Source organism: Budorcas taxicolor, chromosome 6 (genome assembly GCF_023091745.1).
Source record: "Budorcas taxicolor isolate Tak-1 chromosome 6, Takin1.1, whole genome shotgun sequence".
In the NCBI taxonomy this organism is placed as follows: domain Eukaryota; kingdom Metazoa; phylum Chordata; class Mammalia; order Artiodactyla; family Bovidae; genus Budorcas; species Budorcas taxicolor.
In genome coordinates this window covers 34,942,158-34,961,310 of record NC_068915.1, presented here as the reverse complement: position 1 = coordinate 34,961,310, position 19,153 = coordinate 34,942,158, and the positions used below count along the sequence as shown (strand labels likewise).

The 19,153-nt window shown below is 36.5% G+C and overlaps 1 protein-coding gene and 1 pseudogene across 1 annotated transcript in view; one reads left to right on the top strand and one right to left on the bottom strand.

Moving 5' to 3' along the window:
• Positions 1 to 2,244: 2,244 nt before the first annotated feature.
• On the bottom strand, positions 2,245 to 15,583 carry LOC128049491 (craniofacial development protein 2-like; annotated as a pseudogene).
• Positions 15,584 to 16,427: 844 nt separating this feature from the next.
• CCSER1 (coiled-coil serine rich protein 1) overlaps positions 16,428 to 19,153 on the top strand; it is a 1,275,856-nt gene continuing 1,273,130 nt past the window's right edge. The window contains exon 1 of the mRNA XM_052642244.1: positions 16,428 to 17,748. Coding sequence (XP_052498204.1) covers positions 16,428 to 17,748 — 1,321 coding nt within the window. The remainder of the gene's footprint in view (positions 17,749 to 19,153) is intronic.

The following is a 19,153-nucleotide window of genomic DNA, read 5'->3' as shown; positions in this document are numbered from 1 at the left end:
TCTTTCAGAATTTTCCACAGTTTATTGTGATCCACACAGTCAAAGGTTTTGGCATAGTCAATAAAGTAGAAGTAGATGTTTTTCTGGAACTCTCTTCCTTTTTTGATGTTCCAGCGGATGTTGGCAATTTGATCTCTGGTTCCTCTGCCTTTTCTAAATGCAGTTTGAACATCCAGAAGTTCACGGGTCATGTAGTGTTGAAGCCTTGCTTGATGAATTTTGAGCATTACTTTACCAGTGTGTGAGATGAGTGCAGTAGTTGTGAGGTAGTTTGAACATTCTTTGGCATTGCCTTTCTTTGGGATTGGAATGAAAACTGATCTTTTTAGTCCTGTGGCCACTGCTGAGTTTTCCAAATTTACTGGCATATTGAATGTAGCACTTTCATAGCATCATCTTTTAGGATTTGAAATAGCTCAACTGGAATTCCATCACCTCCACTAGCTTTGTTCATATTGATGCTTCCCAGGGAGGCCTGGCGTGCTGCAATTCATGGGGTCGTAAAGGGTCGGACACAACTGAGCGACAGAACTGAACTGAACTGAAGGCCCACTTGACTTCGCATTCCAGCAGGTCTGTCTCTAGGTGAGTGATCATACCATCGTGGTTGTCTGGGTCATGAAGATCTTTTTTGTACAGTTCTTCTGTATATTCTTGCCACCTCTTCTTAATATCTTTTGCTTCTGTTAGGTCCATATGATTTCTGTCCTTTATTGGGCCCATCTTTTCATGAAATGTTGCCTTGGTATCTCTGATTTTCTTGAGCTCTCTAGTCTTTTCCATTCTATTGTTTTCCTCTATTTCTTTGCATTGATCACTGAGGAAGGCTTTCTTATCTCTCCTTGGTATTCTTTCTAACTCTGCTTTGAAATGGGCATATCTCTCCTTTTCTCCTTTGCCTTTAGCTCCTCTTCTTTTCTCAGCTATTTAAAAGGCCTCCTTAGACAACAGTTTTGCCTTTTTGCATTTCTTTTTCTTGGGGATGGTCTTGTTCACTGCCCCCTGTACAATGTCACAAACCTCTGTCCATAGTTCTTCAGGCACTCTGACTATCAGTTCTAATCCCTGGAACCTATTTGTCACTTCCTGTGTATAATCATAAGGGTCATACCTGAATGGTCTAGTAGTTTTCCTACTTTCTTCAATTTAAGTCGGAATTTGGTAATAAGGAGTTCATGATCTGATCCACAGTCAGCTCGGGCTTGTTTTTGCTGAGTGTGTAAAGCTTCTCCATCTTGTCTGCAATATGGTGCAGGATTTTTAACAGCCTCATCTTTTAGGAATTTAAATAGCTCAGCTAGTATTCCATCATCTCTACTAGGTTTGTTTGTAATAATGCTTCTTAAGGACCTCTTGACTTTGCATTTCAGGATGTCTGGCTCTAGGTGAGTGACCACACCACTGTGTTTATCTGGGTCATTAAGACTTTTTTTTTGCAGAGTTCTTCTGTGTATTCTTTCCACCTCTTCTTAATATCTTCTGCTTCTGTTAAGTCCTTGATGTTTCTGTCCTTTATTTTGCTAATCATGCATGAAATGTTCCCTTGGTATCTCTAATTTTTTTTTCCAAGAGATCTGTAGTCTTTCCCATTCTGCTGTTTTCCTCTCTATCTTAGCATTGTTCACTTAAGAAGGCTTTCTTTTCTCACTTTGCTATTCTCTGGACCTGTACATCAGTTGGCTATATCTTTCCCTTTCTCCTTTGCCTTTTAATTCTCTTCTTTTCTCAACTATTTGTAAGCCCTCCTCAGACAACCACTTTACCTTCTTTCATTTCTTTTTCTTGGTGATGGTTTTGATTATTACCTCCTGTACAATGTTACAAACATCTATCCATTGTTCTTCAGACAGTCTGTCTATGAGAACTTATCCCTTGAATCTATTTATCACTTGTACTGTGGAATTATAAGGCCATTTGATTTAGGTCATACCTGAATGGCCTAATGGTTTCCCATACTTTCTTGAATTAAAGTCTAAATTTTGCAGTAAGTACTTGATGATCTGAGACACAGTCTTGCTTTTGCTGAGTATATAAAGTTTTCCCCATGTTTGGCTGCAAAGAATATAATCAGTGTGATTTTGGTGTTTATCATTTGATGATGTATAGAGGAGCCTGGAGGGCTACAGTCCATGGGGTCGCAAAGAGTCAGACATGACTGAGCGACTTAATACACACACACACACACACACACACACACACACACACACACACACACGTACATGATGATGTCCGTATGTAGAGTTGTCACGTGTTTGCTATGACCAGTGTGTTCTTGTGACAAAACTCTGGTAGCCTTTTTTTCTGCTTCATTTTATCCTCCAAGGCCAAACTTGCCTGTTATTCCAGTTATCTCTTGACTTTCTACTTTTGCATTCCAATCCCCTATGATGAAAAGAACATCTGCTTTTGTTGTTAGTTCTAGAAGGTCTTGTACATCTTCATGGAACTGGTCAACCTCAGCTTTTTCGGCATTAGTGATTGGGACATAGACTTGGATTACTGTGATGTTGAATGGTTTGCCTTGGAAATAAGCCTAGATCATTCTGTCGTTTTTGAGATTGCACCTAAGTAGTGTATTTCAGACTCTTTTGTTGACTATGCTGCTAAGTCACTTCAGTCGTGTCCGACTCTGTGTGACCCCATAGACGGCAGCCCACCAGGCTCCCCGTCCCTGGGATTCTCCAGGCAAGAACACTGGAGTGGGTTGCCATTTCCTTCTCCAGTTTTGTTGACTGTGAGGGCTACTCCATTTCTTCTAAGGTTTTTTGCCCACTGTAGTAGATATAGTGGTCATCTGAATTAATTTTGCTGCTTCCAGTTCATTTTAGTTCACTGATTCCTAAAATGTTGATATTCACTTTTGCCATCTTTTGCTTCACCATGTCTAATTTACCTTAATTCACGGACCTAACATTCCAGGTTCATATGCAGTATTGCTTTCCGGCATCAGACTTCACTTTTACCACCAGACACATCCACAAATGAGCTACATATCCGCTTTGGTCCAGCTGCTTCATTCTTTCTGGAGCCGTTAGTAATTGCTCTCTGCTCTTCCTCAGTATCATATTGCACATCTTCTGACCTTGGGGGCTCTTCTTCCTGTGTTGTATCTTCTTTGCCTTTTCATACTTTTCATTAGGTTCTCGAAGCAAGAGTACTCAAGTGGTTGGCATTCCCTTCTCCAATGGACCACATTTTGTCAGACCTCTCCACCTGTTGGTCTTGGATGGCCCTGTACAGCATGGCTCATAACTTCCTTGAGTTACTCACAGCTGTGATCCATGTGATCATTTTGGTTATCTTTCTGCGATGTGGTCTTTGTTCTGGAGGCTGCGGGATTTTAGTTCCTTCTTCCTGATGGGAAGGACTGGTTGCAGGGAAAACTGAATTTTGTTCTGGTAGGCAGGGCCATCGTCAGTAAACCTTTAATTCAATTGTCTGCTGATGGGTGGGGCTGTGCTCCCTCTCTGTTAGTTGTTTGGCCTGATGTAGGGCTACTGATGACCTCCAAAAAGGACTTATGCCAACACTGGCCTCCTGGTACTGCAGCTGCCCTGTTATCCCACCGTTTTGGATGATAGTAATTGTTTGAGAAAAGATTTAATTTGAAAACACACTTGGAGACTTTTTCACTTACATAAAATACTTTGTGATATTTCTGTAGTTACCTGCCCAATAAATCTTAAATTGGTTTTGAAAGATAAAAGAGGGGGGAGGAAAAAAAAAAAGACTTCATTACAGACAAGAAAGATCTTTTCCACCCTCTGCTGGTAAATCTGCACAACTGCAGGTTGTTATGAACTTGGTCATTACCTTTCTAGTAAAAAAATTAAAATATGAAGCAAATCCACTTATTTTAATATTTAGAAAGCAAATAAGCTGTTTTAAAAGTGTCTCATTGAAGCATTAATGTGATCTGAGGAAATATAAACCAACTTGTTTGGTTCTTTTACTAGCCTTGGAAAGAATTTTATAGTAGCATTAATTTATTATTAATGAGAAAAAGTCATAATGTCCCATGTTTTTAAGTCATATAACTCAGATTTATTAGCCACCTATATAATCTGTGGTGGTTTATTGTTTGTATTATGGAAATACTAAAACATAAGATTATCTAAGGCCTAGAACAAATCATTTGTATCTGAACTATCACTGATAACATTTATATTAATTATTAGATGGTAAAGGAATAATGAGTTTTTTTTTTTAAAGGATAGAAGTACTTTTAAATATCTGAAATGAAATAGAATTTTAAGTTTCACAAAAGTAAATTTCAATTCATAAACATACACTTTGGACTGATGGTCACATGAAATATAATTTCATTGTTAAAATATAGGTTCATGAAAAATACAAAGTCTTTATATTAATGTAGGGATTCTTAGTACTTCGGGAGGTCTCATTTATTTAAATACTTGGTGTTAAATATAAAATACTTGATTAGATTATTAAACACTCAGAATTCATTTTTGTATATGTCGCATTTGGTCAAATTATTTTTATAAAAATCATTTTCTACATGTTGATTCTCTTTCAGAGGCGGCTATTATTATTAATTTTTTATTTTACCTTTGGAATTAAGCATATTTACATTCCTATATCCTTTAGCGTTATGAAATTTTGATAGGCCATATATTTCTATACAGTTTCAAATTGAATTTTGTAAGGTTTAACTATAAAAGCATCAGTAATTCATGAATTCATTTTCATTGTTAAAACTTCATAATACATGTTACATTAATGCCCCATTGATGATAACCACCAATACAGAGGCATTCTTCAGGGATAATTCTGTTTCACACTTTGAAGTACATCCTTCCAGATTTTTTCCTATGCATTTACATACATATGAATCTATAGAATATTTACTTTCTAGAAGTTTTCATAGTATATTTGTTATTTACATAAAATATATATAGCATATCACTTAAGTACTTGATTTTTTAAATTTAACACCTTGGGAGGTTTTTGTCACATCATATCTTTTACCTTATATGTTTGTGTGTGTGTTAGTTGCTCAGTCGTGCCCGACTCTGCGACCCCATGGACTGCAGCCCTCCAGGCCCCTCTGTCCATGAGATTTTCCAGGCAAGGATACTGGAGTGGGTTGCCATTTCCTTCTCCAGGGGATCTTCCCAACCCAGGCATCGAACCCGGGTCTCCTGCACTGCAGGCAGATTCTTTACCAACTGAGCTACAAAGGGAAGCCCATCTTCTATGTTTAGCTCTTGTCTGTTATACTGTGGAGTAGATAAGACTATATGTTATTTTTTAAGTGTCCTATTACTGGACATTTATATTATTTTTAACTATTATAAATGCATATTGAATGTTTCTATACATGTTTTCTTATGTTTCTTTGTGCAGATATGTGAGTAGTATTCTCGAGTAAATGCTAAGAAGTGAAATTCCTTAATTTCGTATTTTGATACCTAATTTTCTAAAGTGATCTTAATTTGGAGTCCTTTAAAACTGTCTATAAGTACTACTTCTTTCATTCAAATTTTATGTTATTTAGTATTGAAATACTATGGGTGAAAAATAGTATCTGTGGTTTTCTTGGTTAATATTGGAGTTGAATATCTGTTCTTATGTTGATTAGTGCTTTGTGTTTCCTCTTCCATGAAATTCCTCTCTGTATTATTTACTACCTTTTTTTCCTATGTGTTGTCTGTTTCTTACTGGCTTGTAGGAGCTCATTCTATATTCTCTAATTACGAATGAGTTTGAGTATGTTTTTATATGTATTTTTATATTGAATATATATATATATAATTTCTATTTCTTCTGGGATTACATGTTCATATTCTGTGCCCATATTTGGGACAGAATTTCTATTTCTTCTGGGATTACATGTTCATATTCTGTGCCCATATTTTTCTGTTTAAATTGTCTTTTTCTTATTGGTTTATAAGAATTCTTTATATATTCCAGATAACAGTTCTTTACCTGTTTTATATGTTTCAAATATTTTTCCCAGTGCTTAGAAGGATCTTCAGTTGGTTGACTGGCATGGGATACAAAAGACCTGCCATTGTGTCAAGGTGTCAGTAAGTGTTCCAGATTCCATGCGATTCATCTCAAGCTAGATGCCATTTTCAGCCACATCCTTGAATAGCTCTACCCCTGACCTCTCATGCTTTCTTTCCTTACCTTCTGCTGAGAGTAATTCTCTAGTGAATTGCTTGAACAAGAATTCCTTGCTTAGGCTATGCTTTTAGGAAACTTAATCTAGGAGATTGTAAGTAATTTTTTCCTAAAATAATATTTTAAGACCAAATCTCATTCTCCAATGTAGAAATAAGAAGTAATAAAATTTTCTTTATTAACAAGCATATATACTTTCAGATGTGTGCCGTCCTCTTTAAAATTGCATATTTATTATGACATTGTCATTGCTCAGCAAATTTATCAAGTTCAGTTTTAGAGAATCACATTCGGGATCTGAGGTAGTCTTTGAAAATTCATAATATTGTCAATTATTTGCTTAAGTCTAGATTATCTTGTTGAAAATGAAAAAAATAATACTGAATAATTGAACTCAATTATATATGTGTGTGTATGTATTAATTCCAAGCTGCAAGCTCATTAACATTTGAGTATTCTGGCCTCTAACTTTCCTTTCTGTCTTGACTAGAAATGAGAGTATTTGTCACAGTACTCTTGCCTGGAAAATCCCATGGGCGGAGGAGCCTGGTAGGCTGCAGTCCATGGGGTCTCTGAGAGCTGGACACGACTCGGTGACTTCCCTTTCACTTTTCACTTTCATGCATTGGAGAAGGAAATGGCTACCCACTCCAGTGTTCTTGGCTGGAGAATCCCAGGGACGGGGGAGCCTGGTGGGCTTCTGTCTATGGGGTCGCACAGAGTCGGACACGACTGAAGCAACTTAGCAACAGTAGCAGCAGCAGACAGAATTAGAACTTCCAGCTGAGAGAGGTTTGGGAGATTTTAAGCTAAATTAAAATATATTTGACTGTGAAATAATATATGTATGGTTAATTTTTCTTGATAATTTATAGTTATTAAACATTTATCATATCCTAGACCCTGTTCTAAGTGCTTTTTTGGTGTTACTTATTAGATTATCACAAAATCTTTAGGACAATTGCAATTATTATCCTCAAGAAGCCTCAGGGAGTTTAAATAATTTTTAAAATCACCCTAAAGTCCCACAGCTCTTGTATGTAGTGCTGAATTCACATTGAGATATTCTTGCATGAGAGTCTGCTTTCTTAACAGTACACATTCATTGTGTATAAATCCCAGAACATAAACTGTAGCATTAAGTATAAGTATCATTATTTACTTAAGCCTGGATCGTTTGTAGATATGACTTAGAGTTTTGTCTTCTTTCACTACTAAATTCTGTCTAATCTCTGGTCAATATCTATTCTTTCTCTGTATGTTTCTCTTGTCTCTCTGTTGTCTCTTCTGGTCAATGAAGAATTAAGATTATATCTGGCTAGGTTTCAAGATAACGTGTCTTTCTAAATATGTATTATGGTCCCTGTCCTACTGTTAATTCAGACAAGGAACTCATCTGCTTCCCTAAATCCTGCTAGAATAATCTCTTTGAAATGTATTCTCCTTCCCTATTGTAACGGTTTCTATTATTATGCAGTTGAGCACCACTTTCTACCTAGGATATTGATTTATTGATTTATAGGTCCAATCAGGGGCAATCTATCTCTGCTCACATGCTATTTTTAGGGTCAAATGCTTGTTTTTGATATAAACAAGCATTTCTGATGTAAGCAATTGCTTGTTTGTGTTATTTTTCTTGTTTATTGTTGAAAATAACTTACTGCTGTATTCAAGTGGCTAAATTATATGCAAATTTAATAAATCTCTAATTAAACATATTCAGTCAGTTATACCATTTCTAACTCTTGCTGTCTTTGGCTGACATTCTCATTCTCTTCCCTGTGACCAGTCAAATAACCCATTTGGTTCTGATCGCTCATCCTTTCAATGTATCTTGTATTGTGCTCACCATCCCTGCTGGTTGTAGTGGCCCTTGTCCATGTGTATGAGGATTTACGTGTTTCAGAAACCTGCGTAAGTTCCCCATTCATTAAAAAAAATAATAATTAAACATTTTCAGTTCAGTTCAGTTTAGTTCAGTCGCTCAGTTATGTCTGACTCTTTGCAACCCCATGAATGGCAGCACGCCAGGCCTCCCTGTCATCACCAACTCCCGGAGTTCACCCAAACCCACGTCTGTCCAGTCGGTGATGCCATCCAGCCATCTCATCCTCTGTCATCCCCTTTCCTCCTGCCCCCAATCCCTCCTAGCATCACAGTCTTTTCCAATGACTCAGCTCTTTGCATGAGCTGGCCAAAATACTGAAGTTTCAGCTTTAGCATCATTCCTTCCAAAGAATACCCAGGATTGATCTCCTTTAGAATGGACTGGTAGGATCGCCTTGCAGTCCATGGGACTTTCAAGAGTCTTCTCCAACACCACAGTTCAAAAGCATCAATTCTTCGGTGCTCAGCTTTCTTCACAGTCCAACTCTCACATCCATACATGACCACAGGAAAAACCATAGCCTTGACTAGACGGACCTTTGTCGGCAAAGTAATGTCTCTGCTTTTAAATATGCTATCTATGTTGGTCATAACTTTCCTTCCAAGGAGCAAGTGTCTTTTAATTTCATGGCTGCAGTCACCATCTGCAGTGATTTTGGAGCCCCCCAAAATAAAGTCTGACACTGTTTCCACAGTTTGCCCATCTATTTCCCATGAAGTGATGGGACCAGATGCCATGATCTTCGTTTTCTGAATGTTGAGCTTTAAGGACTACATTTAAAAATAGATTACACCATAGTTAAAGTAAAATTAGGAGCATGAGATTAACAGATATACACTACTATATATAAAATAGATGGAGACTTACTGTAAAACATAGGGAATGATATTCAGTATCTTATAATAATTTAGTATCTTGTAATAATGTATACATAAATGTGAGTTTCTTTGCATTACTTTGCTGTACACCTGAAACTAACACAATATTGCAAATCAACTCTCCTTCAATTAAGAAAAAAAAGAGATTGAGATGTAAATTGCATGAACTTTGTAATAGAATCTGAGCTGGAGGCCTTTTCAGCTAAGCCATAACACCTATGAGGCCTCACTTAAATGTGCACCAAAATAACATCATTAGATAAGATTGACTTGGAAATTTATTGAAGCTATTATATATTTAATTTTGCTGAAAATTGATGTGTCCTTTGATATATTTACGTATGATTTGTTTTATGTCATTGTTTTCTTAATGTTGAGACTTATTGCCTATTGAGTATTTGACTTCTGTGAATATTCTTTTTTTCCATTTTCACCGTGTATCATTGATTTCTTTTCAGTGTGGTCGTTTAGGCTCTACCTGGTTATTTTCTGATATCCTTTTTGAGAAAAGATAGAGCTAGGATCGTACTTAACTTATGTAACATTCCCCACACAATTGTAATAAAAAGGTGTACTTTAGGAAGGTGTATCACAAGGGGTAAGAATACTGACTTCGATTTATACACTTCCCCCTGGATTTTTAGATGGTTTTTTAAATTGAGTAACTGGGGTAGATTTTGATAAATAGCTCATTTTCATAATTACTCTGTGTGCTGTACTTTCATCTACCACTTGCTTGGATGCATTTCATTAAAAAAAGAAAGTCCAAATTTACTCTGTACCAAGCAGAGCGTTATGTGTTTTTCTGTTGTTATACCTTCCATCCTTGAAGACGACTCATTATACAATAATTATTATCTGTGTTCTAGTTCTCACTACTAGTAAGTGGCAGACCTTGGATTAGAAACCCATTTTGTTATGCTGACCACATGTCTGTATAAAAGGTTCTTTGTTTGTGTAGTCTTGTTTTTGCAGTAATATACTACTAGTTTGGGAGAGAAAAAAAGCATACTCGGTACTATCTCAGATGTGGGACTTTGGGTCCCTTCATCATCTTTGGCTCATAGTTGAATAATATTAGGAGTGTCTAAATTTTAGGAAAATAGAAAATTACAGGGAAAAAAAGATGAAGGGTATTTTGTTCTATTTCTTTTACTTGCACAGATAGGCATATGTGTTTGTGCATATGGCACCCAGGTTCCAAGGTGATAACTATGAAAACTTAGAAGGTTATTTTATGTCTTTGGTTAATGCCTTTGGAATTATGGAAGAAAAGTATAATTTTTCAGCATATCTTATTTTTTTAATGTATTTTGCTTTAACTCTAATTTTAAATAGGTAATATATTAATGATTTCTATAACCTCTTGAAATGGAATTCACATCCTTCTCAACCATGCTAAATAAGAAATTTAGCTCCAGTTTATTTGGAATAGATCAACCATATAAGTTGTGCTTTATTAAGGGTGATGATAGTATTTGCTAAGGTTGTAGAGATCACTGAATAAAGTACTTTCTGGGAGCTTTTTGTTGAATTGTGCTGCTCAAGAACAAAGGATATTATTTCTTCAGTTGAGGTAGAGCTGAGTTTCATACCACTTTTAATATAGTCAGTCTGCATTTTTGGAGGTGGTGTTTCTATATATCAGGGTAACTTGTTTATTTAGACAGCATTAGAAGTATATTTAGAAGATAATCTTACATGGAGAATTTGTATTTTCAAAGAAAATATTTATGATAAAGAAAGTCCCTGGACAATGAACAGGTCTAATTCAACCTATACATTTTTAAAACCTGTTATAATTAAAGTGACTATGACTTCTAAGCTAAGGCACATTAGATGAGAATTGAGAAAATACATTTTGTCTGATTTGGAAATTTATAAAAACATATGAAAATATGTGCAAGATTTGCTAAAGAATTAAAATAGTTATAGTAAATTTATAATAAAAATAAAATTACCATGTATTTGTCTTTGTTGTATTTGTCTTTCATGAAAAGTCAAAGTTGATTTAATGATGTGTTATTCAGCTTGTTAGCATTATCTTCAAATGTAAGAAAAATGTAGATCATTGATTTTACAGTTTGAAAGGCTTTCAAATTAATTCATGACTCTGAAAGTTGGAATTCAACATAATTAAACTCAAAATGGTAGCATTTATTTTTGGTAGTGAGAGAGAAAATATGCTTGTTTATGTTTGAGATACTGATGTGTTCAAGTTAAAATTTTGCTTTATGACATCCATTTACTCTGTAGGCATTGATTGTGTATTAGGCACTGGGGTCTTAAAGCAGAAGTAGCCTTTGCCATTAAGAAACCTAAGGTAAAATAGTGAAGTTAGATAAATAAGCAGATGTTTGCTATGAAAGTTAAACCTTGAGGATGCATTTAAGAGAAGTACTAAGTCCGAAATGAAAGACAGCATAAAGGTGGGGGTCAGAGATGACATTCTGGGAGGGACCATGTTGTAGAAATAGAAATTTTACTATCAGAGTTACTCAATGGACATTGGAAGTAGATGGACCCACATCTGCTAATGTCTTGATTGTGAAAGTGAACAGAAAATGGCAAGTAGTCATCAGTGCAATTGGATAATGAAATATAAGGAGGGAAATAATGAATCTGGAGAAATAAATAGCATCCAGACTTTAAAGAGTCTTTTTAAATAGTATGGATAATCCCAACCTTACAGATAGTTTTGTCTTTTTCCAGTTTAGCTGGAATGAAGAACTTCATTTAAGTGACTATCGGCAGATAAAGGGAAACATAAAATATTTTTATCTCTAATATATTTTATATCACTCCATGTCATCCCATTCAATGTATAAATATCTCTGTATGTCTATGATGTTTTTACATAAAGAAATTAGTGTAGATCTGTTCAGTTCAGTTCACCCGAGAAGGCAATGGCAACCCACTCCAGTGTTCTTGCCTGGAGAATCCCAGGGACAGGGGGCCTAGTGGGCTGCAGTCTATGGGATCACACAGAGTCGGACACGACTGAAGCGACTTAGCAGCAGCAGCAGCAGCATTCAGTTCAGTTCAGTTCACTCGCTCAGTCGTGTCCAACTCTCTGCGACCCCATGAATAGCAGCATGCCAGGCCTCCCTGTCCATCACCAACTCCTGGAGTTCACTCAAACTCATGTCTATCGAGTTGTGTGATGCTGACCAGCCATCTCATCCTCTGCCGTCCCCTTCCCCTCCTGCCCCCAATCCTTCCCAGCGTCAGAGTCTTTTCCAATGAGTCAACTCTTCGCATGAGGTGGCCAAAGTATTGGAGTTTCAGCTTTAGCATCAGTCTTTCCAATGAACACCCAGGACTGATTTCCTTTAGATTGGACTGGTTGAATCTCCTTGCAGTCCAAGGGACTCTCAAGAGTCTTCTCCAACACCACAGTTCAAAAGCATCAATTCTTCAGCACTCAGCTTTCTTTATAGTCCAACTCTCACATCCATACATGACCACTGGAAAAAACATAGCCTTGACTAGACAGACCTTTGTTGACAAAGTAATGTCTCTGCTTTTGAATATGCTATCTAGGTTGGTCATAACTTTCCTTCCAAGGAGTAAGCGTCTTTTAATTTCATGGCTGCAGTCACCATCTGCAGTGATTTTGGAGCCCCAAAAAATAAAGTCTGACACTGTTTCCACTGTTTCCCCATCTATTTCCCATGAAGTGATGGGACCAGATGCCATGATCTTTGTTTTCTGAATGTTGAGCTTTAAGCCAACTGTTTCACTCTCCTCTTTCACTTTCATCAGGAGGCTTTTGAGTTCCTCTTCACTTTCTGCCATAAGGGTGGTGTCATCTGCATATCTGAGGTTATTGATATTGCTCCTGGCAATCTTGATTCCAGCTTATGCTTCTTCCTGCCTGGCATATTCACATGATGTACTCTGCATATAAGTTAAATAAGCAGGGTGACAATATACAGCCTTGACATACTCCTTTTCCTATTTGGAACCAGTCTGTTGTTCCATGTCCAGTTCTAACTGTTGCTTCCTGACCTGCATACAGGTTTCTCAAGAGGCAGGTCAGGTGGTCTGGTATTCCCATCTCTCTCAGAATTTTCCACAGTTTATTGTGATCCACACAGTCAAAGGCTTTGGCATAGTCAAGAAAGCAGAAATAGATATTTTTCTGGAACTCTCTTGCTTTTTTGATGATCCAGCAGATGTTGGCGATTTGATCTCTGGTTCCTCTGCCTTTTCTAAAACCAGCTTGAACATCTGGAAGTTCATGGTTCACTTATAGCTGAAGGCTGGCTTGGAGAATTTTAAGCATTACTTTACTAGCATGTGAGATGAGTGCAATTGTGTGGTAGTTTGAGCATTCTTTGGCATTGCCTTTCTTTGGGATTGGAATGAAAACTGACCTTTTCCCGTCCATTGGCCACTGCTGAGTTTTCCAGATTTGCTGTCATATTGAGTGCAGCACTTTCAAAGTATCATCTTTCAGGATTTGAAATAGCTCAACTGCAGTTCTATCACCTCCACTAGCTTTGTTCGTAGTGATGGTAAGGCCCACTTGACTTCACATTCCAAGATGTCTGGCTCTAGGTGAGTGATCACACCATCGTGATTATCTTGGTCGTGAAGATCTTTTTTATACAGTTCTTCTGTGTATTCTTGCCACCTCTTCTGAATATCTTCTGCTTCTGTTAGGTTCATACCATTTCTGTCCTTTATTGACTCCATCTTTGCATGAAATGTTCCCTTGGTATATCTAATTTTCTTGAAGAGATCTCTAGTCTTTCCCATTCTGTTGTTTTCCTCTATTTCTTTGCATTGATCGCTGAAGAAGGCTTTCTTATCTCTTCTTGCTATTCTTTGGAACTCTGCATTCAGATGTTTATATCTTTCCTTTTCTCTTTTGTTTTCGCTTCTCTTCTTTTCACAGCTATTTGTAAGGCCTCCCCAGACAGCCATTTGCCTTTTTGCATTTCTTTTCCATGGGGATGGTCTTGATCCCTGTCTCCTGTACAATGCCATGAACCTCTGTCCATAGTTCATCAGGCACTCTATCTATGAGATTTAGTCCCTTGAATCTATTTCTCACTTCTACCGTATAATCATAAGGAATTTGATTTAGATCATACCTGAATGGTCTAGTGGTTTTCCCTACTTTCTTCAATTTAAGTCTGAATTTTTCAATAAGGAGTTCATAATCTAATCCACAGTCAGCTCCCCGTCTTGTTTTTGCTGACTGTATAGAGCTTCTCTATCTTTGGCTGCAAAGAATATAATCGATCTTTATATTAATAGTAGATCTATTAGTAACATGTATATATATAGTAAATGGAAGTCTGATTATTTTCATTAAGAATTTAGAAAGAGATGTATTTGTTGTAATTCTTTTTTTCTGAAAGTTTTTCATTATTAAATAAATCATTTGAATACTTGCCTAAGAGATATGGTATTTATTCACTCTTTTATTTTTAATGCTGATAGAACTGCAAGAATTACTGAGAAATGATTAAGAAACATTTTAATATATATGAATTCTGAAGATATTTGAAACATAATGGTAAATATCTTGACATTAAAGCATTGAAATCCCTAGGTTCACCTCCAGCTGCAAATCATTACGGATGATAATGCTCTAATTAGAGCAAAGTTATTCACTGGGCATTGAATGGAAATAAATCTTGCATATCAATAAGAAAACACAGCTGAGAATGATATTCATTACAGCATTATTAACAGTGAAAATGTAAAAAAATTATATTATTTTTTGCATCCATTTTGGAATATATAAGCTGAGAGGAAAATGAGATAGTTTTAATATGTTGAAGACCTCGCAAATGAAAACGTCTTTGTATTTTAAGGTTTCTTCAGCCAAAGCCTTGCAAGAATACTTAAATGTTTTAGAAGCAGTTTGCACATAGTTTGAGTTAAATTCACATTTAGTGAATGCAGTTAAAGACCATCCGATAAAAATCATGGAGGGCCAATTGACTTTATATCATTTAGAGCAAGATATCAAATATTTAAGAATGCATATCTGACAGAGAACATGTTTTCTGTTTTTTCATACACTTCTTCAAGGCCATGAAAGTGTATACTTGATCAGTTTCATAGCTGTAAGGATGAAAAAGTGGAGGGCTTGTCATTTTATGTAGTATTTATTATTGTTAGTTTTGGTTGCAATAAACAGCAAAATGAAACAATATGATTCAAATTGACAAAGCGGGGGTGTGCACATTATGGTTAAGGAATTAACTGAAATTTAGAATCACAGCAAAACAAAACAAAATAGGAACCAAATAATGTCACATTATGAAAGGGAAAGAAAAATAGTAGTGAAGAAAAATAGTAGTCACTGTAAGAGAAAGATCTGCCATACAACTAGGAATTTCTGAATAGGGACATATGGGCCTTCTGCAGCGTAAGCTTTTGGGTTTTTACTTTCATGAAAGCAGTGTATATCATGCTGATTATGAACTGACCCTGTGGTTAGAGATGGCTTTGCTTTCTAGTCCTGCTTTACTACTTATCAGCTGAGTGACGTAGGCAACTTACCTTTCAGCTGTAAAGTGACCGGAGTAAGAGCTACTTCTGTAGTTATAAGCATTAAAAAAAGATAATCTATTTCAAGTACTTGGTGCATGACAGTTGATAAACTGCAGCGGCCACCTTTTCTTCCTCTTCTTTCTCTTGTCTGCATCATCAGTACTCTGACATTACTCTTGTTTATACATTTTCTGTGTTTCTACGTTTCTCTGTATGTAGGCTTACTCAGCATTACCAGTTGAATTAACTTTCAAAGATTCATCTTTTCTTTAACTCATAACAGTGGTTTCCTCATAACTTTATCTTGTGTATAACTTTCTCTAGATTCTTTATGATGTGGTTTACTTTCCTCTGCCAGTGGACTGATTATCTGTAAACTCCCTAAATCAAACTCCAAGAGGAAGAATATGTCTCAGTTGGTTTTTCTTTGAGTGGAGATTCTAGGATCAGGTCATGCCTTAGTCTGGTCTGTGATTCTGTTAAGCTTGGGTCAGTTACTTGTTGAGTCCTGTGGTTTATCTGGTGCTGGCCAACAGGCCGTGGTGGGGGATTTTACTCAGAAGACAGTGATCATGCCTGTCACATGCCTACTAAATCTAAATAAAGAAACATTAAAAGTTGAGATTAAATAATTTACCAAATCACAGAACCAGGGTGAATAGTAAGGCTGGGTCTTGAATAATGTTAAGTCTTGTAATACAGTACTCTTTTGAATAGACTTTAATTATTCTTGGTCATCGTGAAGTTTTTGCACCAGTATAAAATTTCCCTACAAATAATTGGATTTTTTGCTACATAGAGATTCAGAGAATTCCTTAAGTATCAGCATTGTAATATTTATTATTTTAGTGTAGCACAAATTTTGTTTCATGAATGAGAAAACAATATTTTGTTTTAAAATGTCATAATTATAATTGAATTCTCTTAATTTATTCTGTTTGTTTTAACTTTTCTCAGGTTACTAAATTAGCTATCACAGCACAAGCCTTGGAGTCCCAATGGGGGACTCCGGATCAAGACGATCTACTCTGGTCTCCCGGTTGCCAATATTCAGAAGGAGTATTAGCAGAAAACACGATTCTCTTCCTTCTTCACCCTCCTCCAGTAATACGGTCGGTGTCCACAGTTCCTCTCCTTCCAGCACTAACTCAAGCTCAGGTAGTACAGGTAAACGCAGAAGCCTCTTCCGTACACCGTCCATCAGCTTTCACCATAAGAAGGGGAGTGAACCTAAGCAAGAACCTACCAACCAGAACCTTAGTATTTCAAATGGTGCTCAACCTGGTCAGAGCAGTATGCAAAAACTGAGTTTGGAAGAACATACTAAAGCCAGGGGAAGACATTCTGTTGGTTTTAGCAGTTCCCGAAATAAGAAGATAACAAGATCTTTGACAGAGGATTTTGAAAGGGAAAAGGAACACTCGGCTAACAAGAATGTCTTCATAAATTGCCTAAGTTCTGGGAAAAGTGAGGGAGATGATTCTGGGTTCACAGAAGAACAAACTCGCCGTTCTGTTAAGCAGTCAACAAAGAAGCTTCTTACTAAATCTTTCTCATCTCACTATAAATTTTCTAAGCCAGTTCCACAGAGCCAATCTATTTCACTGGTACAACAATCTGAATTCTCATTGGAAATTACACAGTACCAAGAACGGGAACCTGTATTAGTAAGAGGTTCTCCATCTTGTTCTGTGGATGTAACAGAACGGGCAGGTAGCTCTTTACAATCTCCATTGCTTTCTGCTGATCTTACTACAGCTCAGACACCTTCAGAGTTCTTAGCCTTGACTGAAGATTCTGTGTCTGAAGTGGATGCATTTCCTAGAAGTGGAAGTGTGGCATCCCACTGTGACAACCTTGGCCACAATGATTCTACCTCTCAGATTTCTCCCAATCCTGCTGCTGTTACAAAGACAACAAGAGACCTTAGGGGAACCGTTCCCTGTGCGATTGTGTCTCCTGGGAAATACAGATTAGAAGGTCGATGCAGCACTGAATTGAATTCTTTACCGGAAACCTCTGCTGCTAACCAGAAGGAAGTGTTACTGCAAATCACTGAACTGCCTGTTATGAATGGGAGTGACTCAGAGACTCGCCTCTCAACAGATACAAGAGAAGAGCATATGATAATACAAAATGGTGAAACCATGTTGGCAACAAGCTCCCCAAGGAAGTTTGGATTTTATGAGCACCATAAAGCAATAGCTGAACGTGTGAAAGGGATCCATCCTATTTCAGATTCAAGGATAATACCCTCTTCTGGTGATCATCATATTTTAAACAAAACTTCGTATGGATATGATGCAAATCCTGCCAAAGGTATGCTGATTTTCTCTGTATAATAAATGATATGAAGTATAATTTTCCTATAGTCAATTTTCTTATTCTGTCTCATGAATGGGAACTATGTTTTCCTTAGTTTTCACCCTCTACTATTTTTTCCTATTTATAATTTGCTTTAAATCATTTCTGTACTTAAACTTAACTTCATTTGTATCATACTGAAATGTAATTCAGCCATATTACTCATTTTTCTTAGTTGTGCTATTAAGATTCTGAGCCTCAGAAGAAAGTGGAAGGAAATTTATTTCATTTACAATATGGCTTTATCTAAAATAATGAGTATCTTTTACAGTTAATGATAGAATATTGGTATATCTTAGTTAAATAATAACCATTATAAAATAAATCTGTATAAATTTTATTTTGTATTTTAGCAAAGCTTTTTATTGTTAGATAGGATCCATGTTTTGGCATAAAAAAGTGAGAGGGAAGGTTGATTTAATGCAGTCTGTTATTTAACAGAAAAACTTTGTTTTTCAGTATAAAATTCAGTTCAAGAAAATTGTTGATGGGCTGTATTCATTATTTTTTATTCTTTGTTCTCCACCGTGATGACTACTACTGCCACTACTGCTGCTGCTTTTGCTGCTACTATTCACATTAATAGGGCTTCCCTGGTGGCACAGAGGTAAAGCCTCTGTGTGCAATGCCAGAGACCCGGGTTTGATCCCTGGGTCAGGAAGATCCCCTGAAGGAAATGGCAACCCACTCCAGTACTCTTGCCTGGAAAATTCCGTGGGCTACAGTCTATGGGGTGGTAAAGAGTCAGACGAGACTGAGCGACTTCACTTTCACTTTCATTCACTCTAATAGTTCTTTCAACAGTAAGTCCCATTTACTGTTCTCTCAACAATATGCCCCATTTACTCTTCTGTCTCTTTGGATACATTAATTTATTGACTCTGGAAGTGATTGAAATCATTACTATTATTGTAACTCATTGTACAGGAAGATAATTGTGAGCACAGATAGGTTAAGTAATGTGTCCAAAGCCACTAAGTTCATGAGTAATTGTTTATGATATAATTTCTATGAGATAGGTACTAACTAGTATGTTCCCCATTGTACACATAAGAAAACTGAGACTGAGGGATTATACAACTGGCTAGTGGCATAGCCAGATTAAACTATTTAAATCCAAAGATCAGTCCTCCTAGTGACTAGGTTGTAGTACATAACATGACCCAGCCTCTTCTGAAAACATCAGGAATAATATGAAAATGTTAAATAAAATTTGTGATCAGTGAAGTTATGTGTTATATAATATCAAAAATTATAAGCTTATCTGACTTGTTTAGTCTCTCCATGAATATAGCAATTCTAAAGTTTTAAAGTCATGAATTAATTTTCTAATTGTTTTAATATTTTTTCACATTAGATA